Source organism: Chiloscyllium punctatum, chromosome 22, assembly GCF_047496795.1.
Source record: "Chiloscyllium punctatum isolate Juve2018m chromosome 22, sChiPun1.3, whole genome shotgun sequence".
NCBI lineage: Eukaryota > Metazoa > Chordata > Chondrichthyes > Orectolobiformes > Hemiscylliidae > Chiloscyllium > Chiloscyllium punctatum.
The window spans coordinates 34,780,442-34,805,530 of NC_092760.1; the positions used below are offsets into that span (position 1 = coordinate 34,780,442).

The 25,089-nt window shown below is 39.5% G+C and overlaps 1 protein-coding gene across 2 annotated transcripts in view; it reads right to left on the minus strand.

Moving 5' to 3' along the window:
- Positions 1–775: 775 nt before the first annotated feature.
- Positions 776–25,089, minus strand: part of LOC140493499 (EF-hand calcium-binding domain-containing protein 4B-like) — a 144,601-nt gene continuing 120,287 nt past the window's right edge. For both annotated transcript variants that reach the window (XM_072591993.1, XM_072591992.1), the window contains exons 17-22: positions 24,954–25,089; positions 17,631–17,712; positions 16,544–16,658; positions 12,124–12,231; positions 10,541–10,617; positions 776–5,721 (exon numbers count right to left, since the gene is read on the minus strand). In XM_072591993.1, the coding sequence (XP_072448094.1) occupies positions 5,634–5,721; positions 10,541–10,617; positions 12,124–12,231; positions 16,544–16,658; positions 17,631–17,712; positions 24,954–25,089 (606 nt within the window). In that variant the 3' untranslated portion in view covers positions 776–5,633. The remainder of the gene's footprint in view (positions 5,722–10,540; positions 10,618–12,123; positions 12,232–16,543; positions 16,659–17,630; positions 17,713–24,953) is intronic.

A 25,089-nucleotide genomic window follows, 5' to 3' on the forward strand; every position in this document is an offset into this window, starting at 1 on the left:
TTCTTCAACTAGAGGGTGAACGTATTTCACACAATGCTATGGAGACCATGACCATGTCATTGATTTAAGACAGAGATAATAGGTTCTTGATTGGTTAGGGGGAGAAAGCAGCAGAATGGAATTGATAAACATATCTGCCATAATCGAATGGCCGAGCAGACTTGATGAGCTAAATGGCCTAATTCTGCTCCAAAACCCCACAGTCTTATTTACCATGTCTGTGCTTACTTGTTCCAGCAGGAATCCCAAGACAATGATCAGGAGCTGGAATTCTAGATAACTTTTCCTCTCCAGTGCCCAACGAGTCATTTGTTAAAGGATACATACAAAAAATGTTACAGTTCTATTGAAAGCAGATTAGCAAAAATTGTCGTGGAGAGAAATAGACCAGTAAAACTGTTAAAATCCAGAATTCCAGTGGTAAAGTAAATTGATCTGTTCTGTCACTGTAAAGCAGTAAGAGTTTCACTAGTTTTTTTTTAAACACATTTATAACCTTGATTTCTACTAATTTGTAGAGGTATATGCACATCTGCATGCTAAACTGAACTAAGGGAAAATTGGGCTGAAATAAACTGCGGAACAAAAGTTAAATTCGAAATTATTTGAAGTGAGATCCTCTGAAGTTCATTCACCTCTGTTCAGTTTTACTGATTTAAAGCAGTTTCAAGACAGTATGTTTTTAATTAATGCCCTTTATTATGTTATAGTTTTAAAGTAAAATAGTTTTTATGATCATTTTCCCATATACAAATTGAATAAACAAGAATCCATTGAAAACATTTTTAATACTGTTCAAACTAGTATAGTACCATGATACAATAAAAAGAACTTAGATTTAATTGAGCCTTGTCACACCAGGACCTACTTCACAATAAATTCAAATAGCAGATGAAATTAATTTGAATCGTGTAATCAATATTTAGCTATGTCGATTAGGAAATAATTAGGATATGAAGCTCTTCAAACAGAGCAATGGAATCTTTAAGTTCAATGAGAACAGGCCAGAGTTGCTTGTGTTTAATCCATAACTTTATAAATACAAACCCCCAGTTTATTGCACTTAAGTACCTGCCTAGGTTAGGGGTTCCAGTGCTGGCTTGGAATTTAAACTCAAAAACCTCTAACCCACTAAGAATTGTACTAGCTGATAAACATGACCTATAGCTGCAAACAAAATAGAAAAATTCCAACACAGCAATCAATCAGTTGGTGTTGCTGGCAGTGAATGGAGCTTACAAAAAATCTTGAATCAGTAAAAGTGGCCATAAAGTTTTGAATTTGTTGTGAAATACCAACTCGTTCTTTCAGGACCCCTCGTATCCTTCAGTTAACATACTGTCCCCATCCAGTTTGGTCTATGAGCTTCCAGTTGCATACTAACCTAGAGCATTTTGCTGTCTTAAGTGCCCAGCAAGGCACTCAGTTGAATCGAAGTGTTATGCTGAAAAACAGACAATATTGTGGAAGAACTCTCACCACATTATGGCAGTGGTTCAAGACAACAACCCACCATTTTCCCAGCATAGCTAGAAATGGTCAATAAATACCAGCTCTCCCAGCATGATTTGTCTTTTAAATTGAATTATGCCTCATTAGGAGTCAATGGTTTCAGGTCACAGGGCAGAAAATATTTAATAATTCAGCCTTTTCAATCAGCAAAATAAACAATTGGAGTGCATTATTTATTATGCAGTTTCAATAATGCTGGGAAAGAATGCAAAATGTCCTTAAGACTTCTAAAACAAAACATTTCTTTAATTTCCTGTTGAGAGGGTTCTAACAAAAGCAATGAATTACTACTGGCATGGTACAATCTTGATTTAAAAAAGTAAAAATAAAAACTTCCTAGTCATAAAAATTGGCATCCCACATTATACACGTTTGCCCACTTAACAAAAAGAATTCACTGATTGGGTAGTGCTTTGGGATGTCTCCAGAATGTGATAAGGTGCTATACAAATGCAAGTTCTGTCTTGCATGAACGATGAACTCTGGTACATCAACTACCAAAACTAAAGGCATCTGAAATTATACAAGATCAAATGTTTCTCAACTAAATGTCAACATAAATGGATACTATTACGACACAATGACAGTTTATTTCTATTAAAATACAGAGACATATTTCTGACATGAAATGGCACATGTAAAACATGAAAATGGAAATACTAGAAACACTCGGCAGTCAGGCAGCATCTATGTGGAGAGAAGAACAAAGTTACAGTTTTTAAATGAAAAATTGTTGGGTATTTAAAGTTAACTTTTTCTCTTGCCACGATGCTGCCAGAACTGAATTCCCATCATATTCTGGTTTCAAATTTACAGCATCTACAGTTGGTTGTGAAGCATTTTGTCATCTATAGAGTTGTTGGATTAACACCTGCTATTTTTCATTAAACTTTGGATAATGTAAAGGACATGAAATGTTTATAGCCTGTCTGCATGCAGGTAAAATCAGTAAGCTTTTGTATGTGACATCATGGCACACGCTGCTGCAGGGTAATTAATAACACAAACAATAATAAAAGCAGTTCATAGCACCAACAATATTGAGCATGCAGTGTGATAGCACAATCTTGAAGTTTGCTGAAAAGCGAGATATGTTGCTAAACATTTTCATTTTGCACTGATCAGGACAAATGCAAGGATGAATGGGTGTTACCTGGTTAGCAAGTCACTTCCATTTGACCAAGGCATTGCCATTGAGAAAAGCACAGAATTATAGGCTCTCCCAGCTCATCATTCAAGGCAGGCACAAGCTTCCACTACTGTCTGGCTTCACTGGTGATTATGTACAGGTCATTCTGCCATAACGCAACAGTTGTGTTCTTCTGCAACCTCATTATAGAAAATTGCACTGTGGAAGGTCACTAACAGAAAATCACTATACCCATTCAGTATAAAGTTCATGTTATCCGAACAACATCCACAATTCGTCAATCATGGTATAGGCAAGTCGCACTGACAAAACACTTTATAGCAGAACTACTTGTATCTGGGAAGTTTTATAGCTCCATGTGCTACAAGATTGTCTAGTTCATCAGTCTCATGTATAGTGTCCCAGCCATTTGTTCTTCTTGCAAGCTTCATGCTGAAATAGAGCGGAAAGCTATCTTGCAAGACAATGGCTGTCCTGATCAGATCATGACTTGTTGAGTATCACAAAAACTTGCAAATAGGCTAAAAACTTTCAATCCTGAAAAGTGCTATATCAAATTTGAGCAATAGATCAAGGAAGTAGTTCCACACTGTTACTACGCATTGGCTAAATAAATGGTGTTTTCCTACTGGCAAGATGCTGCAGTCAGTCCAGAAAAGTGTTCTTTCTACCCATCCAATTGAGTAGCATCATGTGTGAAATTTGTTGCTGGCACAAAACAAAATATGTGGGGCACAATTTTCAGTCATTTACTGATCAAATCATACAGCGTTTCTTTGGTTGTCCATAATAGGCAGAGTACAGACCATACTCAGACAGTTCACAGTTGCAAAACCCAAACCAAAACATTTATTGTTAAATGTGATTGGACAGCACTTACTGAACAATCCTAATTGTGCACCAACAGCTGTATTAACAACCAATTTAAGATCATGTCAGGCTCATATTATAGTTAATTTATATTTGCTAGAAATAACATACTAATATAAGCAGGGACCCTGCAAAGCAGAGGAAAAATATTCAAGCTTTGTTCCATATTTGAATTACCTAGGAACATGGGGAACCCATAGCTTTCTCTATTTCAATGCTTTGTTCAATCAGATTCAACTTGCAGTCTGATCATGGATTTTGTCTGTAAGATTGAGCCACATGTATTGTGAATGCCACCACTAGGTGGCACAGCACTATAGCCCACTCAAACACAGTTTGGTATTGAAACATCAGTTGCCTGGAACAGAGTTCAACACCTGAGTTGCTCACTGAAATCAACACCTCCTGCTTTGATCATTCTTAAAAATGTTTCAATATAATATTTAGAACTTTGATAGAAGTTCTGAGAAAGTTGGTTTGTGCAAAGAAATATTTTCCTGATTTTACTAAAACATTTTGCAATGTCCCATTTGCTGTAAATACTAATTGGAAATGGGTCAACTTCATACTGTGGTGTGCTCATTTGAGAGTCATCTCTGGTCAGATTGATTTTTGATCAAAATCTATGTGCAATCTGATCTCAAAAGGGGGAAAACCCCCGAAAGGCTTGGAAATCATTGTAAAATCTCTGAAAATGCTCTGGCAATGTAACGGGTGTCCTTGTCACAGAGCGGGAAACCATATTTTTAATTGAAGGGAAAAGTCATCACGGCAAACATAATTTAAAAGACTCCACAGTACATACTTGCGCAAACACATTTTGGCAAAGCCGGCTGTGTTGTGGTAACGTGGCATCACCAATTCTGTCCATATGCAATGACCATTTTGCCTTTCATAGTAATTACTCTGAGGGGATAGATTGTTCTGATCATTTGAAATTTGACATTGTTGGAATTGGTTTTGACAAATGCAAGGCGAAAAGCATTGACATCCTGTTTCTCTTAGCAATATTTAATATTCACTCTGATGGACCAGTTGTCTTTAAATTACAACCACTGTCAAACCTGGGTTGCTTTCATTCGGAAGTGACACTTGTTCATGAGGATAATTGAATATTCAATACTGATATTGTGAGACACCTTCAGGAAAGTGTAATTTTTTTAAAAGAAAAGGATATTGACCTGCTGCTGGAACTGTTCAGGTTGATTTTTATCCCTATTTAAATTATCTTTGGTACAGCATTTTTAATAAGTAATTTTAAAAAGGTCCAGGTTTCTTAGAGCTACATGGGATGGAACACTAACCTTGCCTATAAATTCAATTTCAACAAACAGAATGGCCATTACATGGACAAGGTAATTGACAATTAATGTTGGTGGGAGCTCATATGGCAGTGTTCTGGAGTCTCCAAAGACTTCAAGGTGAGATTAATAAATATTTCACATTGTTAATTCTATGCAGTTTCAGTCACTAGAAATATTGTCTCTTTTAAAAGGTATATTCTACTTGGCTGCATACTTGACCCTATTGATATACTATAGGCATCATTAATGGAGGCTGCTTGTATACTATTATACTGTGAAAAACAAATCAGTGAATGATGTACAAGTCAAGACTACCATTTGTGGAGCAGGTTAATGTTTTTGTAAACTCATCTCTTGCCACAGGATTGCTTGACACCATCAAATAATTTGAACATTGAAAATATGTCTGCCATATACAACAGAAACTGGTTCATTCATTGCTAAATGCTACTTCACATATCAAGCACAGGAATACATTATCAATTCTATTATCTCATTGCAATATACATCCACGTTGATTCTAAAGGAATGCGATATGAAATCTGTTATCGGCTTTTTTGCCAGTGTGCTGCACAAAGTAGAAATTGGTGTAACAAATGGGACACAGCAGCACAACACATAGCAATGACAAAAATACATCTATGTTCAAAGGCAAAAATGGTTCTAAAGGCAAACATGGTAAAACACTAAGGGCACATTCCTATAGCTCAGGAATGTCTAGTAAAGCCGTCAGTTTATTCAAGTTACCCATTTTCTCTCAGCTCTCGTGACAGTGGCGAATGGACCTTTGTTCATTTTCATTTGCAGCAACCTTTTTTCTTGCTACAGTCATCATCTAAGTGCAAAGCATCCTCTCTCTGTTTGTCTTCCTGTTCACTCAGCAATCTGTAAATAATGTTTGTTTTAAAATAAAAATACGGTACTCATTACCATTCCCTGCATTTTTCAATGTTTGAATCAAAATTGTATTTTTAAAACAGCTTTCAAATTACAAGTACCTGTGCTTTTGTTTCAGGAGCACACTTTTTTCATATTACATACAAACTGCTTTCAAATTGGAAAACAATCCTTAAATAGTTGCCATGTTTTTCGCTGGATGATTAAATAACAGATCAATTGACTACAACTTGGATCACATAGTTCAATATCACTGCAGTCTGGATCACACGGTCCATTATCACTGCAGTCTAGGTCACATTGCTTCAACATCTCCACAATCCAAAACTTTTCCTTCTAATTTTACTCCAGTGAAGTGCCTTTAACTTGTTTGCTGTTTTGAAGGTGCTATTTAAGTAGAAGTTGTTTGAATTACACAATGCACTTTCAAGTAGTTTCATTTCCTTCTTTGATATCAAGTCACTTATTGCTCAATCTGCTCATCTTGAATTTCGAAAATAAATTATGTCAATTAATTAAATGTCTCCGCATGGGACTGGAGAAATATCAGAAAACTAATAACGCTTTGAGTCTACTTATCAGAACCTTCTTCCATCTTCCTTACATCTCATGTTGAGTTCTTTCTTCCCTACTTCTGATCTGATCCCTGAGAACTTGCTCAAACACCAAGAATGAGTAGGTGGCCTCAGCATTTCAACCTGATTAATCAACATTTTGCTAATATCACGCTTAATATGAGCATGTGTATGCGGATTGAGCATGAATTTCCCTGAGTCACTGTTCAATCAAAGTGTACAGAGACTTCATCAAATATATGTCAGTGTTTTTATGTCCAGTACAGGCATGAACATATTAGAAACTTTTAAATCTATAAAAGACAGCAAAAGGATGCCAGATGAGAATCATCTGATTTATCTTGGGGAAACAAAAGTATACATACTGACCTGATGCATACTCATGAATCTTCAGGAACTAACTCAAACGAGTCATTCGAACACAAAAGCTACATTGAAACACCTTCAAGCACAAATACTGTCTCAAGCTTTTTAGATGTGAAAATGTAAAACCACAGGATGCCTACTGACTTAACCCATTACCTTGTTTTGGGGAAAAAAAAATTCAGCGCTCGCTGCAAGATCAATTGGGTAAGGCAGCCATTTAGTCCACTGATTTAAAAAGAAACTATAGAAAATTTACTGAAGGAATTCCATCACAGTCCACACATGGCCATCAGATGCTATTGGACGAGATAGAGTTAACCAATCAAACAAGCGTACCTTGGATGTGGAAGAACCCTTCTCCAACTTGTTCCAGATTTAGATTCTCAATCTCATGGCAAGTCAGTCAGCTTAAATGAGAAACCTATCCTTTGCAAGACCTACACTCCAGCCAAAGCATCAACTCAATTAAGATCCACTAACACTGCATCTAGTCCACTACTTTTTGTCATTTATATAAATGATTTGGATGTGAGCAGAAGAGGTATTAGTAAGTTTGCAGATAAGACCAAAATTTGAGGTGTCGTGGACAGCGAAGACAATAGACAATAGACAATAGACGCAGGAGTAGGCCATTCTGCCCTTCGAGCCTGCACCGCCATTCAATATGATCATGGCTGATCATTCCTAATTAGTATCCTGTTCCAGCCTTATCTCCATACCCCTTGACTCCACTATCTTTAAGAGCTCTATCCAATTCTTTCTTAAAAGAATCCAGAGACTGGGCCTCCACTGCCCTCTGGGGCAGAGCATTCCACACAGCCACCACTCTCTGTGTGAAGTAGTTTCTCCTCATCTCTGTCCTAAATGGTCTACCCCGTATTTTTAAGTTGTGTCCTCTGGTTCGGCACTCCCCCATCAACGGAAATATGTTCCCTCCTGCCAGAGTGTCCAATCCTTTCATAAGCCTATACGTTTCAATCAGATCCCCTCTCAGTCTTCTAAACTCAAGGGTATACAAGCCCAGTCGCTTCAGTCTTTCCGTGTAAGGCAATCCTGCCATTCCAGGAATTGACCTCGTGAACCTACGCTGCACTCCCTCAATAGCCAGAATGTCTTTCCTCAAATTTGGAGACCAGAACTGTACACAGTACTCCAGGTGTGGTCTCACCAGGGCCCTGTACAGCTGCAGAAGCACCTCTTTGCTTCTATACTCAATCCCTCTTGTTACGAAGGCCAGCATGCTATTAGCCTTCTTCACGACCTGCTGTACCTGCATGCTTGCCTTCATTGACTGGTGTACAAGAACACCCAGATCTCTCTGAACAGCCCCTTTACCTAATTTGATACCATTGAGGTAGTAATCTGCCTTCCTGTTCTTGCCACCAAAGTGGATAACCAGACATTTATCCACATTAAACTGCATCTGCCATGCATCTGCCCACTCACCTAACTTGTCCAGGTCACCCTGTAATCCCCTAACATCCTCATCACATTTCACCCTACCACCTAGCTTTGTGTCATCAGCAAATTTGCTAATGTTATTGCTGATACCATCTTCTATATCATTTACATATATTGTAAAAAGCTGCGGTCCCAGCACGGATCCCTGCGGTACCCCACTGGTCACTGCCTGCCATTTCGAAATGGAGCCGTTAATCACTACCCTTTGTTTCCTATTAGCCAACCAATTCTCTATCCAATCTAGTACTTTGCCCCCAATCCCGTGCGCCCTAATTTTACTCACTAACCTCTTGTGTGGGACTTTATCAAAAGCTTTCTGAAAGTCCAGGTACACTACATCCACTGGATCTCCCTCGTCCATCTTCCGAGTTACATCCTCAAAAAATTCAAGAAGATTAGTCAAGCATGATTTCCCCTTCATAAATCCATGCTGACTCTGTCCTATCCTGTTACTATTATCCAGATGTGCCGTAATTTCATCCTTTATAATAGACTCCAGCATCTTTCCCACCACTGAGGTCAGACTAACTGGTCTATAATTTCCTGCTTTCTCCCGCCCACCCTTCTTAAAAAGTGGCACAACATTAGCCGCCCTCCAATCCTCAGGAACCAACCCCGATTCTATTGAACTCTGGAAAATAATCACCAGCGCATCCACGAAGAAGGTTACTTCAGATTACATCAGGACCTTGATCAGATGGGCCAATGGGCTGAGGAGTGGCAGCTGGAGTTTAATTTAGATAAATGTGAGGTGCTGCATTTTGGGACAGCAAATCTTACCAGGACTTATGCATTTAATGGAAAGGTCCGAGGGAATGTTGCTAAACAAAGAGACCTTGGATGCAGGTTCATAGCTCCTTGAAAGTGGAGTCACAGGTAGATAGGATAGTGAAGGCGGTGTTTGATATGCTTTTCTTTATAGGTCAGAGTATGGAATGCAGGAGTTGGGAGGTCATGGTGTGGCTGTACAGGACATTGGTTATTTTTGGAATATTGTGTGCAGTTCTGGTCTCCATCCTATTTGAAAGATGTTGTAAAATTTGAAAAGGTTCAAAAAAGATTTTCAAGGATGTTGCCAGGGTTGGAAGATTTAAGCTATAGGGAGAGGTTGAATAGACTGGGGCTGTTTTCCCTGGAGCGTCGGAGGCTGAGGGGGTGACCTTCTGGAGTTTATAAAGTCATGAGAAGCATGGATAGGATAAATAGACAGTCTTTTCCCTGGGGTGGGGGAGTGCAGAACCATAGGGCATAGGTTTAGGGTGAGAGGGGAAAGATATAAAAGAGACCTAAGGGGCAATTGTTTCATGCAGAAGGTGGTACATGTATGGAACAGGCTGCCAGAGGAAGTGGTGGAGGCTGGTACAATTACAACATTTAAAAGGCATCTGGATGAGTATATGATTAGGAAGGGTTTAGAGGGATATAGGCCAGGTGCTGGCAAGTGCAACTAGATTAGGTTGCGATATCTCGTCAGCATGGACAAGTTGGACCGAAGGGTGAGTTTCTGTGCTTTACATCTCTATGACCCTATTATATTGTGAGCATAAGAAATTAGAGAAAGGTTGGTCATTCAGCCATTGACCCTTTCCACCTGTACGTAATGGTGTGTGAGACATTGTGCTACCACTTCTGTGGCATGCACATGAAAATAAATCATCTTTATTTCTGAATATACAAAGTCTGTAGCTGGAAAGTATTAAACTTGGGACAAATTTGATCCCAAGCCCTAAATAAAAATGCATTGTCACAAATAGAATGTAGTATTAAAATTTATTCAATCAGTTTATTTTAATATTTTAAGTCTATTTATTATTAAAAAGAACACTCAGTAATTTTGCACCCAGTGTCCTGCACACATTGGCAAAATATTGAGATATTACATTTATCTGGAAAGATAGAGCTGCTAAAGCATCACTTTCATTAGCTACAAGAATCTGAATCCTCAAACTTTCTTTTCATAAGCAGCATATAATGTCCATTTGGCTGTTGACTGTCGTAAAGGCTAAGCAACTTTGAAATGTCAGCACTGGTGACCACCAAAGTCAGAAGGCTTGGGATCAAAACTCATTCCAGAGACCTGAACACAAAAACCAGCTGATACTCCAGTGAAGTACTGACAGAAAATGGCACTTTTGAAAGTGCCATCTTTCTAATCAGACATTAAACTAAGGCCATACCTGCTTTCTCATACGGATGCCAAAAGAGGCCATGGTACACTTAAATGGTTGAAGAACTTAATATATATAGACTATGAAATGCTGGATAATATTTATTCATTCATTCTTTCATTTCTTTACCAATGGTAAAGCTGATATTCATAATGGAAGCACAGATAGATTTTTGACTGTTTTATTCATTCAAACAAACATATTTTAAATAATGTTAAGAAAATAATGATAATTTACCTTGCCACATGCATCAGTGGTTCCATTACATTGTACCCTGATTTGGCACTGCATTCGTAGAATACTGCATTATACTCCTAATTTGAAAAAAAAGTATTATTCATTTTTTTTCATGTGAGATATAAAATTTACAGAACAAATGTCTCCTTACAAATACATTAATATTTCCAAATAGCTGTTTTTGTGCTAATCATCCTCAGTAATTAATGTGAGATTGAATATATCAGGGTATACTTGGTTCCAAATTGACTATTAAACGATTGATTTTTTTAAGTGGTCCAGGGATATATTTTAAAGTCAGTAACTTCCAAAATGAGATTTAGTTATACTATATTTTCACCAATTCACATTTCATTAGAACACTGAGCACCACATCCACAGGCAAATCGGGAAGAACAATAAACATGGCATTATTAATGTCCCCATAATAGAGAACAAATATAACAAAGTCAGCACTAGTCAATACAAACTAAGAGTACATCTTGTCAATTTCAAATAACGGTTCTTCATAATTCTCTTCACTGGATCAGCATTCGTCATTGAGCCTTTAAAAGATTTTATAGAATGGCTTATCTAATCTATGCTAGTAATTTTACTTCATATGAGACTTCTTCTATTCTACTTACTTCATTAATCCCGATTACATAATCTGCCCCCTTCTCCCTGATCTCCTTCTCTAGCTTCCTCTCAAAGGCATTAATGCTATTCACCTCAACCATTACATGTAACTACCCAAAATTCACATTCTAACCAATCTCTCTGCAATGTTTCTCCTGACTTCATAATGAAATTCATCAGTAATTTTCTAGGTACTAACTTAATTTTTTTTTAAATGAAAATAGTCATAAAGGCAACTTGTACAAAGATTGAACTATATCAACTGCACAAAATTTATTCTCTCAGTAGGGTGATCAGAATTTTCTATTTCATTCACTCCTGTTGATTTTTTTTAAGATGGTATAAACAGCAGAGAAAATCGTTATTCTATGTTCATTATTGTTAAGACATGGTTTAATGAATATACCTATGTGGTAAGGTGTGATGCCACTATGACCTCAGTAATTACACATCAGTTTTAAAGACAGAATTTACTGGAGAAACTCAGCAGGTCTGGTAGCATCTGTGGTGAGAAAGAAACAGAACTGAAGAGTCGGTCACTGGACTCAAAACATTTACTTTCTCTCTGCAGATGCTGCCAGATCTGAGTTTCTCCAACAATTTTATTTACTCCAGATCTTCAGCATCTACAGCCTTTGTTTTATTTCACATGCCAGTGAAATATTGTGGGCTTGAAACCTGTGCAGCACAGAGTATGTTGCTCCTTACAGAGTAAGTTGGCGCTTTTACAAAACCTGAGGAGGTTGAAAACCTCCAAAAGCTAGATGTCAATTTACAATCCGAAAATAATCAAAATAAGTAACACACAAAAAATGGATTAAGGTGAACTAACATTAATCCCACTATTACACCAATCTTGGCACAGGTTTCAATGATAGTGCCACAGGTTTTAGTGCTCTTTACATTGGATGCAGAGTAGATAGTCCAAAGTGTGGTCACAAGCTTGAAGTTCAAGTTCTACATACCTCTGCTAACCTTTCACCTTCTGTTTTGGACACCTGTCGTGGTTCACGGTCTACAGCATCTATCTTATTGCCAAGTAGACAAATAGCTGCCCTCTCATCCATTCCTTCCTGTTTAAATCAGAACAGTAATAAGAAACTCTTTATTTGGGAAGGAAATAAATTATATTATTTTAATTTCCACTTCCAAAACCTAGATTTCATATTATCTAGGCAGAGCATATGAATAGGATTGTTAAGAAGGCATATGGGATGCTTGCTTTCATCAGTGGTGGCAGAGAGTATAAGACCAAAGAGGTAATGTTGCAGTTTGTACAGAGCGTTAAGCAAGCCACAGCTGGAATATTGTGTGCAGTTCTGGTCACCTCACTACAGGAAGGATGTGTTAGCACTAGATGGGGTACAGAGAAGGTTCACAAGGGATGTTGCTTGGAATGGAGAAATTGAGCTGTAAGGAGAGACAAGATAGGCGTGGATTGTTTTCTTTTGGAGCAGAGAAGACTGAGGAAAGACATGACTGAGGTGTATAAGATAGTGAGGTATATGGACAGGGTGAAGAGAGAGCTGGTCACCTTGGTTGATGGGTAAATCACAAGAGGGCATTGTTTTAGAGTAAGGGGTAGGAGATTCAGAGATGTGGGAAAAACCTTTTCCACTGTGAGATGGGAACCTGTAATGCACTGCCTGGGAAGGTCAGAATCCTTACAATCTTCACGAAAATTTGGATGAACACTTCATATCATAACATTCAGGGATATGGATATGTGCAAGAAATTGGGATTAGTGCATCTTTAGTGATAGTTGTGTTGGTTCAGATTCGATGGGCTGAAGGGCCTTTTCTGCATGATATGAATCTATGTCTCTATAATCCAATAATTGGATAAAGCAGGCAGGTCAGTATAAAATGAGTCACAAATGCTGAATGAAGTCTCACAGTAGCATAATCAGCTGGTAGGATATAGTTTCCCATCAATTAAATCTACGCCTAGAGGATCTCCACATCAGATGGGAGCAGAGAGAGTTTGAACATAAGACATATGAGCAGGTGTAGACAACATGATTCGTCCAGCTTACTCCACCATTCAATATTACAGGGGGCTTCAACTCACCACCACTTTCCCAAGGACAACTAAAGGTGGACAATATAAATGTTGGCCCAGCCAGCCAAGCCACATCCCAACAATGAACAAAAATAACATTCAACTTTCCTGCTTGATTGCCTACCACCTATCCCTCCCCACTTCCCCCATATCCTTTAATTCACTGAGAAAGACCAGAAGTTTGCATATCCCAGTTTTATTTATGGTCAATGATGGAGCATTTTCAACTTTCTAGGAAAGAGAGTTCCAAGCAAGAACAACTTTTTGAGTGAAGCAATTTATCCTCCTCAGTCGTCAGCAAATCTTTCCTCCTGCCCTCCAATCTCAAGAGGCTGGTTAGTAAATGGGACTAGCATCCTCTCCTCTCGACTCTGATGTAGTTTAAAACCTAATATACCTTGACAAAGTAAAGTACACGGTGAATTCTGCAAACATGATACAAGGGCAGAAAATGGCAGAGATACTCAGCAGGTCGGACAGTTCTATGGAGACAGAAACAGTTTTTGGGCTGAATATTCAAGGAGTCATGAGCAACTAGAATCCAGTTATGACCCTGTTCCCAATTTTCACTCATGCAGAGTAAAGATGCAGGCAGATTAGTGTCGCAAGTCTGCATTCTCAACGTGGTCTGCTTCTTTGTGAGAAGAGATAACTCTTAGTTCCTAGCAATTTTCATGAAGCTTTAAAGGACTTGTGATTTGTAATGCCTCACCATGTCAAGAACCATCATGTGGCTGAGGGAACATTTTGAAAAGGTAAGGTCAAAGGGTCTTACCCATGATTCCTATGCCAAACTATGTTAACCTCCATCTAGGCCTTTCATGAAGTCCATGCCAAATTATGTCACCCACCTACTCCCCATGGCAACATATGCACCCCATGCCAAGCAATGCAACCCTGACCTAATGTCCATGACCCCTCATGCAACCCCCAACCACCACCCCCACCCATGCCAAGCAACAGCTCCCACCTACCAATCCCACCCCAAAAATCATGGTCCCTGATCACCTCAACACTAATATATACCCACAATCAACCTGCATGAACTTTCATACCCTCAATGCCAAACAATCTCCCTTTACTCACCACCCATGGCTCCTTGTGTGAAGCTGTGCTTTCTTGTGATAACATGTTTAAGTTTGCCCTAAATGGGTTTTTAAGCTTTAGTTCAATGAGAAGTTTTTTTTCCCTTAAGAGGTCAGAAGTTTTGAACATTGCATTCAAACATAAGAAAATATAAATGACTAGATAAACTACCTGGGTGTTAATTGATTAAATGTTTACAGCGTTGACCTTTTATGACATTCAGATTGACAGACTAGAGGTCACAATCAGGTTTCCATTGGGAAGAAGTTTTATATCAGCAGAAGGGCAATTTATTTTGTTCTCAGTCCAGGTTTTCAGAGCTGGAAAGAAGTATTCAACTATTTTAAAGAAGTCCTACATGTAGAAACAGGCCATTTGGCCCAACAAGTCCACACTGACCCTCTGAAAAGTATCCTACCCCAGACCAATCCCCCCACCCCTATATTTCCCCTGATTAATGCACCCAGCCTCCACATCCCTGAACACTACGAGCAATTTTCAATGGTCAGTTCACCTAACCTGCACATCTTTGGACTGTGGAAGGAAACCAGAACACCCAGAGGAAATCCACGCACACATGGAGAGAATGTGCAAACTCCACACAAATAGTGCCAGAGGCTGAAATCAAACTGGAGTCCCTGGCTCTGTGATGCAGCAGTTCTAACCACTGAGCCACCACGCTGCCCATTTTAGAAAATTAAGTAGACAAAGCTTACATCATCAAAAATTTTTAACATTTTGTTCAAATATAATTTCTAAGAATAACTTAAATGACTAGATAAACTACTTGGGATGTTAATTTATAAAATGTTTACAATGTTGTAACAAATACAGATAAACCAGGAGCATGGAATATGGAATAGAGTCCTTGCAGGAAGCAAATAATATGTAAGAATATTCAAGTTAACTGTGGGAGTCAATGGGCTTACAGTGACTTATTTGTTGATAATCTGTCCTCAAAATGGAAACAAAAAAAATCTTAAGGAAGGGACAAGTCAGAGATGGTTTTCTGAACAGGGGTAGAAATTGAAAGCAAAGTTCTTAAGGTTTCAAGTTCTAGATAAGAACAGGAAGTGACACTGAAACAGTAAACATCAATGTATTGAAAACATAATTAAAGCATAATTAAAACATAATTAACACAATCTCCCACTTGCTGCCTCTGCAAATCTACGAAAGGTTCTGGTTTTCCAACTCTTCAAATAAAATTTCAAATTCTTGATTTAAATATCTTCCTCCTCTCTAAAGCCTCTTCAGATGTATAGGCATTTCTAAAAAAAACCCTTCCATTTGGTTTCTGTCTTTTGCATTCCCCCCTTCTTTCACCCCTGTCAGCAACTGTACCTTCTGCCAGTACGGTTCACCATTAGGGGCTCAGTGGTTAGCACTGCTACCTCACAGCGCCCAGAATTTGGGATCAATTCCAGCCTCAGCCAAGCATCTGTGTGGAGTTTGTACATTCTCCCCATGTTTGCATGGGTTTCCTCCCATTATCTAAAGACGTGCAGGTAAGGCGGATTGGCCATGCTAAATTGCCCATATAGTGTTCATGGATGTTTTGGCTGGGTGGGTTAGCCATGGGAAATACAGGGTTACAGGGATGGGGTAGCAGGAAGGGCCTGGGTGGGATGCTTTTTGGAGGGTTGGTGTGGACTCAATGGCCTGCTTCCACAGTGTAGGGATTCTATGATTTGTAATTTCCAAACCCTTCCCTGTCTCCAGCTACATCACCATTAAATCTATCATTAAAACCAATCTAACCTTTTGCACCAGTTCCGATGGCCTCCTCTTTGGGTTGTCACCCTTTTGAAAAAAACAATCGCATTTTTGCAAAGCACTTCAAAACATTCTATCGCTAAAACCATTGTATGAGATGATGCAAGCGATGGCAATGGTTCAAGGCTTTTAGCCACTAATTTACTTATTTTGCTAATGATAAAGACTGAGGATCTTTAGCCTCTGATTATTGTTTTCTTAACTTACTTCTCAGATTCTAAACTCACAAAGTAGATAACTATAGGTTTAAGCCAATTTCTACCATTTTGTCTCAGAACACATTGCCACACTAACAATTCTGTGCCAGACTGCCTCCAAATATAAAACAGTTCAGAGGGAAAGCAAATGATCCCTTTTCTTCCACCACCCCCTGCCAAAAGTAAGTGTAAAACCTATCAAATCTTCAGTAAGGGTTTCTTGGTGTTAGAAGAGCAATAGCAGCACAATCTCTATTCTCCTACCTGAACACTGATCATCCAGTTCCTGACAGCAGTGAATGAAGTCTCGGATGTGACATCATACACCACCAGCACACCATCAGCTTTGCGGAAATACTGCTTGGTTATGCTGCGAAACCTTGAAAGAAGACATGACAATGTAACAACATTTAATTACAACATTTGAAAAGGTATATCAATAGGAAGGATTGAGAGAGATATGGGCCAAGTGCTGGCAAATGGGACTAGATTAGGTTGGGATATCTGGTCGGCATGGACGAATTGGACTGAAGGGTCAGTTTCCGTGCTGTACATCTCGATGACTCTATAACTGAACCAGAATTTACTTTGTATTTCTCCATAAAAAGGTAGCGAAGATATCACCTCCCTTGTCGCCTGAATAGCATTAACTGGACAAAACTTAAACAGACGTTTTCTTGTTAATCAACTGTGACTAATTTCTCTAACAGCACCCTACATTTCTTATTGTGAGAATATTGTAGATCAAATATACTTTAAAGTGAACTCCTGATGAGATTATCACCATGACATTAAACCACTGATCACCCAATATAGCAGAAGATGGTAAGGTAAATGTGTATACATAAGATAAACTAAGACTTGTACTTGCGAGTTTTTCAATCAAATACTTTAACACATCAGCTTTCAATTTAAGATATACAACATTATTTTAGAAAAACTCTGAAGACTGCATAATGGTCACAACCACCTGATGAAGGAGCAGTGCTCCGAAAGCTAGTGCTTCCAAATAAACCTGTTGGACTATAACCTGGTGTTGTGTGATTTTTAAACTTTGTACACCCCAGTCCAACACCGGCATCTCCAAATCATGGCCAACTATTCACATAATTCACAACAATGACCAAGACTGCAGTCAAATTGCAAACCATAGCAATTCGTGTGTTCAAATGTTCTTGGTCACAGATTGAAAGAAAGAGCTTTTGCTCTCTGATGTAACATAGCATGGATATAAAACTATATTGCTTTTAAGTCAGCCAGGTTCATTCTGAAAGGTATATGTACGTGTTTCCCCTAAATTTCCCCTATAAATGACATGCTAGCCAGAGGAAAAGAAGCACAGGCCAGTTACCTTTCTTGCCCTGCAGTGTCCCACAACTGTAATGCCACACGGGTTTTGTCTACAACCAAGCTCTTCACTTGAAAATCGATGCCTGACAATGGAAAGAAAATAAACACTCAAACATCACCAAAAAGAGAGGCATCCTGTTGAAGTTTTCCATCTGGATAGAATTACAAGAATACTAAACCTTTGGGGGAACAACATTTTATCCTTCATGAGAAGAAATTGAAAGCAAAGTTAGTGTTATCTTGAAGAATGGACTCGAGAATATGAAAAATATAACATTGATAACAATGGCACAAAAAAAAATCAGTTTCTGGCACCGTTGGACAAAAATGATGTTGTCTAGTTATTTCAACCCATCTAAATTTTATTCCTCAGCCAGACAGAAAGTGATGAATGTTACACAACAATGGAGTCAAAACTCTGTTGTGGTTTTTTAATTCACTGATTAAAGCATCCATGCCAAATGTACTTGTTAACTTTCTGGAACTATTTATTAAAATGGGACACCCAAGTAAGAAGTGGGCATATGTACAGCACCTTTCCCATTGCTCCACTCCCCCAAAGTATTGCCATTCACGGAATCACTTTTAAAAACAACTGCATTTAGCAATTTACACATATGCCAAGATACGAAACAGCAAAGAGAAAGATTACAAGGTAATCAGTTTTGGAGGTATTGATTAACAGATAAATTCAGGCAAAGACATTAAGAGAAATTACAATTCCTTTTAAAAACAAGTCTTGAAATCATTTGTAACAGTGCGAGTGAGCAGATATGGCTGAGTTCAAATACGACATTGAGGAGGGAACATCAGGAACTGCTGAGGTGTGAACAAAGACAAAGAGCCCCGAAAACACAGCCTTCCAGATACCAGTGTCAGATATTTTGGACAAGGTAGGTTTTTGAATCTTGCATAAGCTGTCTACATCCATGAGTAGCCACCAAATTAGTCTCATTAAAAGTCTTGTTAGGGTTTGTAAAGTTGGGGGGCAGGGGAAGCTGACTGAGATTATCCAATAGGTCCAGTTTCCACAAACGACATAGAACAGTAGAGCACAGGAACAAGCCCTTCAGCCCACCGTGTCTGCGTTGTGATGTCATTTTAAACCAATCCCATCTGCCTGTACATGGCTCTTATCCTTCTATTCCCTGCCAGTTCATGTGTCTATCTAAATACCATTTAAATATTGTTATCATATCTGCTTCTGCCACCTTCCCTAGCAGCATGTTCCAGGCATCTACCATCCTCTGAGTAAATACACGCCTTGCACACCTCCCTTAAATTTCCCCCTTTCACTTTAAAACTATGCCCCTAGAATTTGAGATTTCCTTCCTGGGAAAAAGACTGACTATCCACACCTCTAGTAACTTAATGTACTTCTACCAGGTCACTCCTCAGCCTCTGAAATTCTGTCGGAAACAATCCAAGTCTGTCCAACTTCTCCTTATAGCTAATATACACTAATTGAGGCCACATCCGAGTAAACCTCTTTTGCACCCTCTCCATAGCCTCCAGACCTTCCACAGAGTGGCAACCAGAACTGCATACAGTACACCAAATACACAGTTGATTTTACATCTTTCCTTGATCTGCTTATGTATCTATTCCAATATCTCCCACTGGCTACTGGGAGGCCTATAACATAATCCCACCTTAATGATTACACCTTTATTATTCTGGAGTTACATCCATGTGGCTTTATTGGATGAACCCTCCAAGATGTCCTCTTTCAGTACAGCGGTGACATTCTCCTTAATCAGTAACGGAACTCCCCCACCCCCGCTACATTCCCCCTCTATCTCACCAGAAACATCTCAATTCCAGAACGTTGAGCCGAGAGAGTCCTGCCTTTCGAATAGAATCCATACAGTGTGGTAGTAGGCCCATCGAGTCCACACCAACCCTCCAAAGAGCATCCTACTCAGACCTACCCCACCCCCCACCATGGCTAATCCACCCAGCCTGCACATCCCTGGACACTGTGGGCAATTTAACGTGGCCAATACACCTAACCTGCACATCTTTGGACTGTGGGAGGAAACCAGAGCACTCGGAGCGGACACAGGGAGAAACTGTGTGGAGTTTGCAGCGGGTGGAATCGAACCCGTCTCCCTGGTGACAATGCTAACCACTTAGCCACTGTGCCACCTGTAACCAAGTTTCTCTCAACCAAGTTTCTGTAATGGCTACCACATTGTAATCCCATGTACGAAGCTCAAGCTCAAAGTTCATTTGCCTTTCCTATTATACTCCTCGCATTAAAGTAAATACATTTCAGATCGCCAGTCCCATCATTTTTGTTAACCTGGTCCAGCCTGTTTTTCTTATTACTTAACATCGACCTTTTCCACAATCTCTCAATGTGCAGACCTACTGCTGTTTCCCACCCCACTGCCACACCGGTTTAAACCTTCCCAAGTGACAGAAGCAAACCTGCCTGCGACAATCTTGGTGCCCTCCTTGTACAGGTCCTTCCTCCTCTGGAAGAGATCCTAATGATCCAGTTATCTGAAACCCTCCCTCCTACAATAGCTTTTGAGGCACACATACAACTCTATTATCTTCTTATTTCTGGCCTCACTAGCACATGACACAGGGAATAATCCCAGGATTACAAACCTAGAGGTCCTGTTTTTCAACTTTCAACCTAATTCCATGAATTCCCTTTGTAAGATCTCATCTGTCCGTCTGCCCATGTTGTTAGTATCAATAAGGATCACGATCTGTGGCTGCTCACATTCTCCTTTCCGAATATCCTGTACCTGCTCAGAGACATCCTTGACTCTGGCACCAGGGAGGCAACACTCCATCCTGAAAACAGTGTTGTTCAACTTTGAAGGAGTGGAATCCATTGGCAGGTTAGATGCAACAATCCTGGCAGGACTTGAAACTTACTCTATCTAGTTGAAGCGTGGCACAGACCAGGGGGAGGTATTGCCAAAGGCCATCCTGTAAACAGATTTCCAGTTCCCAATCCCACTCCACGCTGTTGGCCCTGCTGCTTTCTGATATTTTATTAATTAAATCCTCAAATTTATTACCAGAGGTGCGGAGCAATCGAGAACAGAAATAATGTTGACCTCATGTAAGACACTTGTTAGATCTCAGCTGGAGTACTGTGTATAATTCTGAGTATCACATTATAGGAAGGATGTGAATGCATTGGAGAGAGTGCAGAAGTGATTATAAGAATGACAAGATTTACAGGGATGAGAGGAAACCTGATCAAGGTTTTCAAAGTGACAAATGGATTGTATAGAGAGAAACTGTTCATGCTCCCAGAAGGAATAAGAACGAGAAGGCATAGGCTTAAAAAAATTTGCAACAATAACAAACATGACAGTTGGGATATGGAATGTACTGTCTGCAAGTGTGGAGGAGGCAGGCTCAACTGAGACATGCAAGAGTGCATTGGACAATTATTTGGACAGAAATATTGTGTAAGGGTATGTAGAAGAAGTAGGAGATTGGTATTAGATAGTGATGCTCCTTTGAAGAGTGCGATAGGCCAATTGACTTCATTCTGCATGTAACACTACCATGATTTCAAACAAAGCTAGTGGAAGACTGCTTCTGTCTTGAAGAGTCCTTGCAATTATTTACCATTCATGGTTGGTGGTAGCTACTCTGTGATAAAGCCTTCAGCTTTGAGGGCCCAACCTGCCATCTTGAATTCAATCAGGAGCCCACCTGTCTCCATGGCAATCAAAGCAGCGCCTCAGTCAAAGAGTTAAGAATCACACAGCACCAGGTTATAGTCCAACAGGTTTAATTGGAAGCACACTAGCTTTCGGAGCACCGCTCCTTCATCAGGTGGTTGTGGAGGACACAACCTCGCTGTGAAAGCTAGTGTGCTTCCAATTAAACCTGCTGGACTATAACCTGGTGTTGCATAATTTTTAACTTTGTACACCCCAGTCTAACACCAGCATCTCCAAATCAGTCAAAGAGTAATTGTTCCCCCTCGTGTCCAGTTCAGGAGCTGCAAACAGTTCCAGCTCCTGTTTCCCACTCCCAAAGTGAAAATTCAGCCCCAAGTGTCAATCTGGATTAAGGACTGAAGTTGATAAGTTTCATTAATAAATTCCCAACCTTTTGAGTTAGAGGAGAGAATAGAGTCAATTGACAGAAGTTATAACAAGTCAAATCTTAGATTAATATCAACTTCTTCTTGTCTTTGGACAAACTGAGAGAAATTCCCATACCATCAGTTTACATGAAGCAGAATCTGAGTTCATGCAGTAATAAAAACATTTCAAAGTGGCAGGGTGACAAGTGGACCTTTCAAATCACCACCCAATCAGTTCATAATTTATCCTTGGGCACAGAGAAGAGAAGCAAAGTAAGGAAACCACCAATTTAAGGAAGACAGTCTGAATTCGGGCAGGGGGCCGGATAGATAATCTATTTAATCCTCTCAAACACTTATATTAGAGATGTTAATAGAGTATTTGTAATCTATTCCTTCCCGGATTGTTTTATTCTGCAGGGGTTATACTTAACTAATCCTCAACTAGTCCTCAACTGCACACATAAACCAAAGAATACAAGGTCACCTCCAGTGATCCCAATGAGCAGATCAGCACATGATTTTCATATTTTTGTTTGTTGCTCACAAAAAAAAACACACTTCCCAGCACACTGTTCCAAGACTGATCTCATTAAGTTAAGATGGATTATTTAGGTTTACTGCTCTCAGTTGAATCCCAGGATAGCAACACAGATTTTCTAAAAGAGCGTGCAGAGGTAGCGATGTACATTGTGGCTATCTCAACGTTAATTGAACACATCTCTGGGGGCAGTGCCTCCTGTCTGCTTCCAAATTAACAGTCAACTACAGTGTTCATATTTGTGGGGGATCTTTTATATCCACTGAGAAGGCAGGAAGGCTGAATGATTTAAGGTCTCATTCAAAAGCCAGCATCTATGATGATGCAACATTCCCCAAGGATTGCACTGGAGTGTCTGCCTAGGTTTTGTGCCCAAGTTTTGAGGCTGGCACTTGAACCCACTGCTGTCTGATTCGAAAGGTAAGCTCTGATTCACCACCAGGCAACATTTATCAACCAGTAGCCCATTTTAAACAAAGATCACTTGAACCAGAATGCCTTCTCTCCACCATGCTGCCAGATCTGCTGAGTTCCTCCAGCAACTTCTGCTTTTGCCTAAAACTATGCCATTGGATTCCATTGTACTGGAGTGCAAGAGTCCAAAGTGGTTAATACTGAGCAGGCCTTAAATATCAACAATAAGAGGACGGCATTTGGACTTGTGGAAAGATCAGCTTAGGATATGAAAAAAATACAGCCTATCATCCAGGTTCTCCTCTTGGTCTCTGTTACAATGTCTAATGTAACCTATAATAGTCACTAACATGCAATAAACTACTTTTTGTCAATACAAGAGCCTCTCTTGGTTACACCAGAAAATAGGCTTTTCTCTGCCATGATTAACCCAAGTAGGCCCTGTATATCGCTACACTTAAAGTTGATGATGTCTACACATACAACAAACATTAGCATTCAAGTGTTCATCACGTTCATCAAAGATTCCATTCTGCTTTTTACGTGGAACACCTCCATTATATAAAAGGAGGTGGAAGGAATTTTTGACATGTGCCTGAAGTATTTGTGAAGCATTATTTTGGTACCGGGGTGGGGGGGGGCTACCACTCCTGATTAATTGGCTGAAAAGTGCATCTCTCAGAGGGGAAATCCATCTCAACCATAGCACAAGACAAAACTGAAAAAAAAAACAATGATTTCCAATCATATAGCACCTTTTCCAACCAACAATGCTTCAGAGCCAATTATGTTTTGGAAGTTGTGATGTTGAATGCCCTACAAATAGGAAAGGAGAGAGCAGTTGCTCTTAACGTCAAGGCAGTAGCATTTGACTGAGCATTGCACTAAGGAGGAAAACTGAAGTCAATGGGATTCAAAGAAAAACTCTTCATTAGTCAGAATCATATCCCATATAAAAGGAAGATAGCTGTGGTTGGAGATTCCCAGGTCATCACTACAGGATTTCTCAGGATAATCTCCAGCACCCTTATCAATAATATTTGCTCTGTCATAGAGCAGAAGTGGGGGAATGTTTATGGTACAATGTTCAGAACCATTCATAATGCCAAAAATGGTAAAGCAGACCACATCAATTTACAGCAAAACCTGGACAATGTTCAGGCTTGGACTGTTAAATGACGGGTAATGTTTGCACCACACACATGCCAGGAAATGACCATCATCACTTGATATTCATTGGCATTATCATCATTGAATCACCCACCACCTTTAGGTGTCCATTCATCAGAAACTTAACTGGGCTAGTTATATAAATCCTGTGACTACAAGAGCAGATCAGAGACAGGGAATTCAATGGCAAATAACTCACTTCCTGTCTCTTGATATCCGTACATGATCTAAGGCACAAATCAGGAACGTGAAGGAATATTCCTCACTTGTCTGGAATAATGCAGCTCCAAAAACATTCAAGAAGCTTGGCATAATTCAAGACAAAGAAGTCTGTTTAACTGGCACTCTGACTACTACCTTCAACATTCACTCCCTCTATCCACATACACAGTGGCAGCAGCTGTATACCACTTACAGGCTGCAAGGTTCCTCCAACAGCACCTTCCAAACCTGTGACCTCTACCACCTAGAATGGCAAGAGAGCAGCTGCATGGAAACATAACCACTATCAGGTTTACCTCCAAGACACACGCCATTTCTGACGTGGAATTATATCACTGTTCCTTTGACCCAACAAGGTAAAGTACTGAAACTCCCTACCCAACAACACTTTGTATGTACACCACAAAGACAGCAGCAGTTCAAGGCAGCAGCTCACTACCACCTTCTCATTTAGGGACAGCCAAAAATGCTGATTTAGCCAAGAACAACAACATTCAATGAGGAAAAAACTATATATAAACAAACAATAAACTGACTAGATAATCTAGTTGTTTGTTGGTTTAAGGAATAAATGTTAATCAGAACTCCAGGGAACCCCTCCCAGTTCTTCCTTGAAAAAAATGCTATGGGATCCTTTTTTGTCTTCTTGGAAGGGCAAATGAAGGCCTCTATTAATTGTCGCCTCAGAGAGATGACTCTTTCAAATTGAAACACTCCCTCAATTTTGAACTCAAGTGTTAGCCTCAATTATGTGGAATTGAGGGTCACAGATCAAGAATGGTCACTTCTGAAGGTCACATTTGATGTTTGAACAGGACTCCAGTATAGTTCAGATCCTTCATAAACAAAAAAAAAAGCTAAAGGAGGGGACTTCGTTCCAAGTGTACTGTGAGAAGTTTCATATTTACCAATTGTTGGATTAATTTCTGAGAGAAATCGGTCATTGCAGAATCGATGGATAAATGAGCTCTTTCCAACACCAGAGTTCCCAACGAATACCACTTTAAATATTCTATCAGGGGAAGAGCCCAATGCTTCAGACTC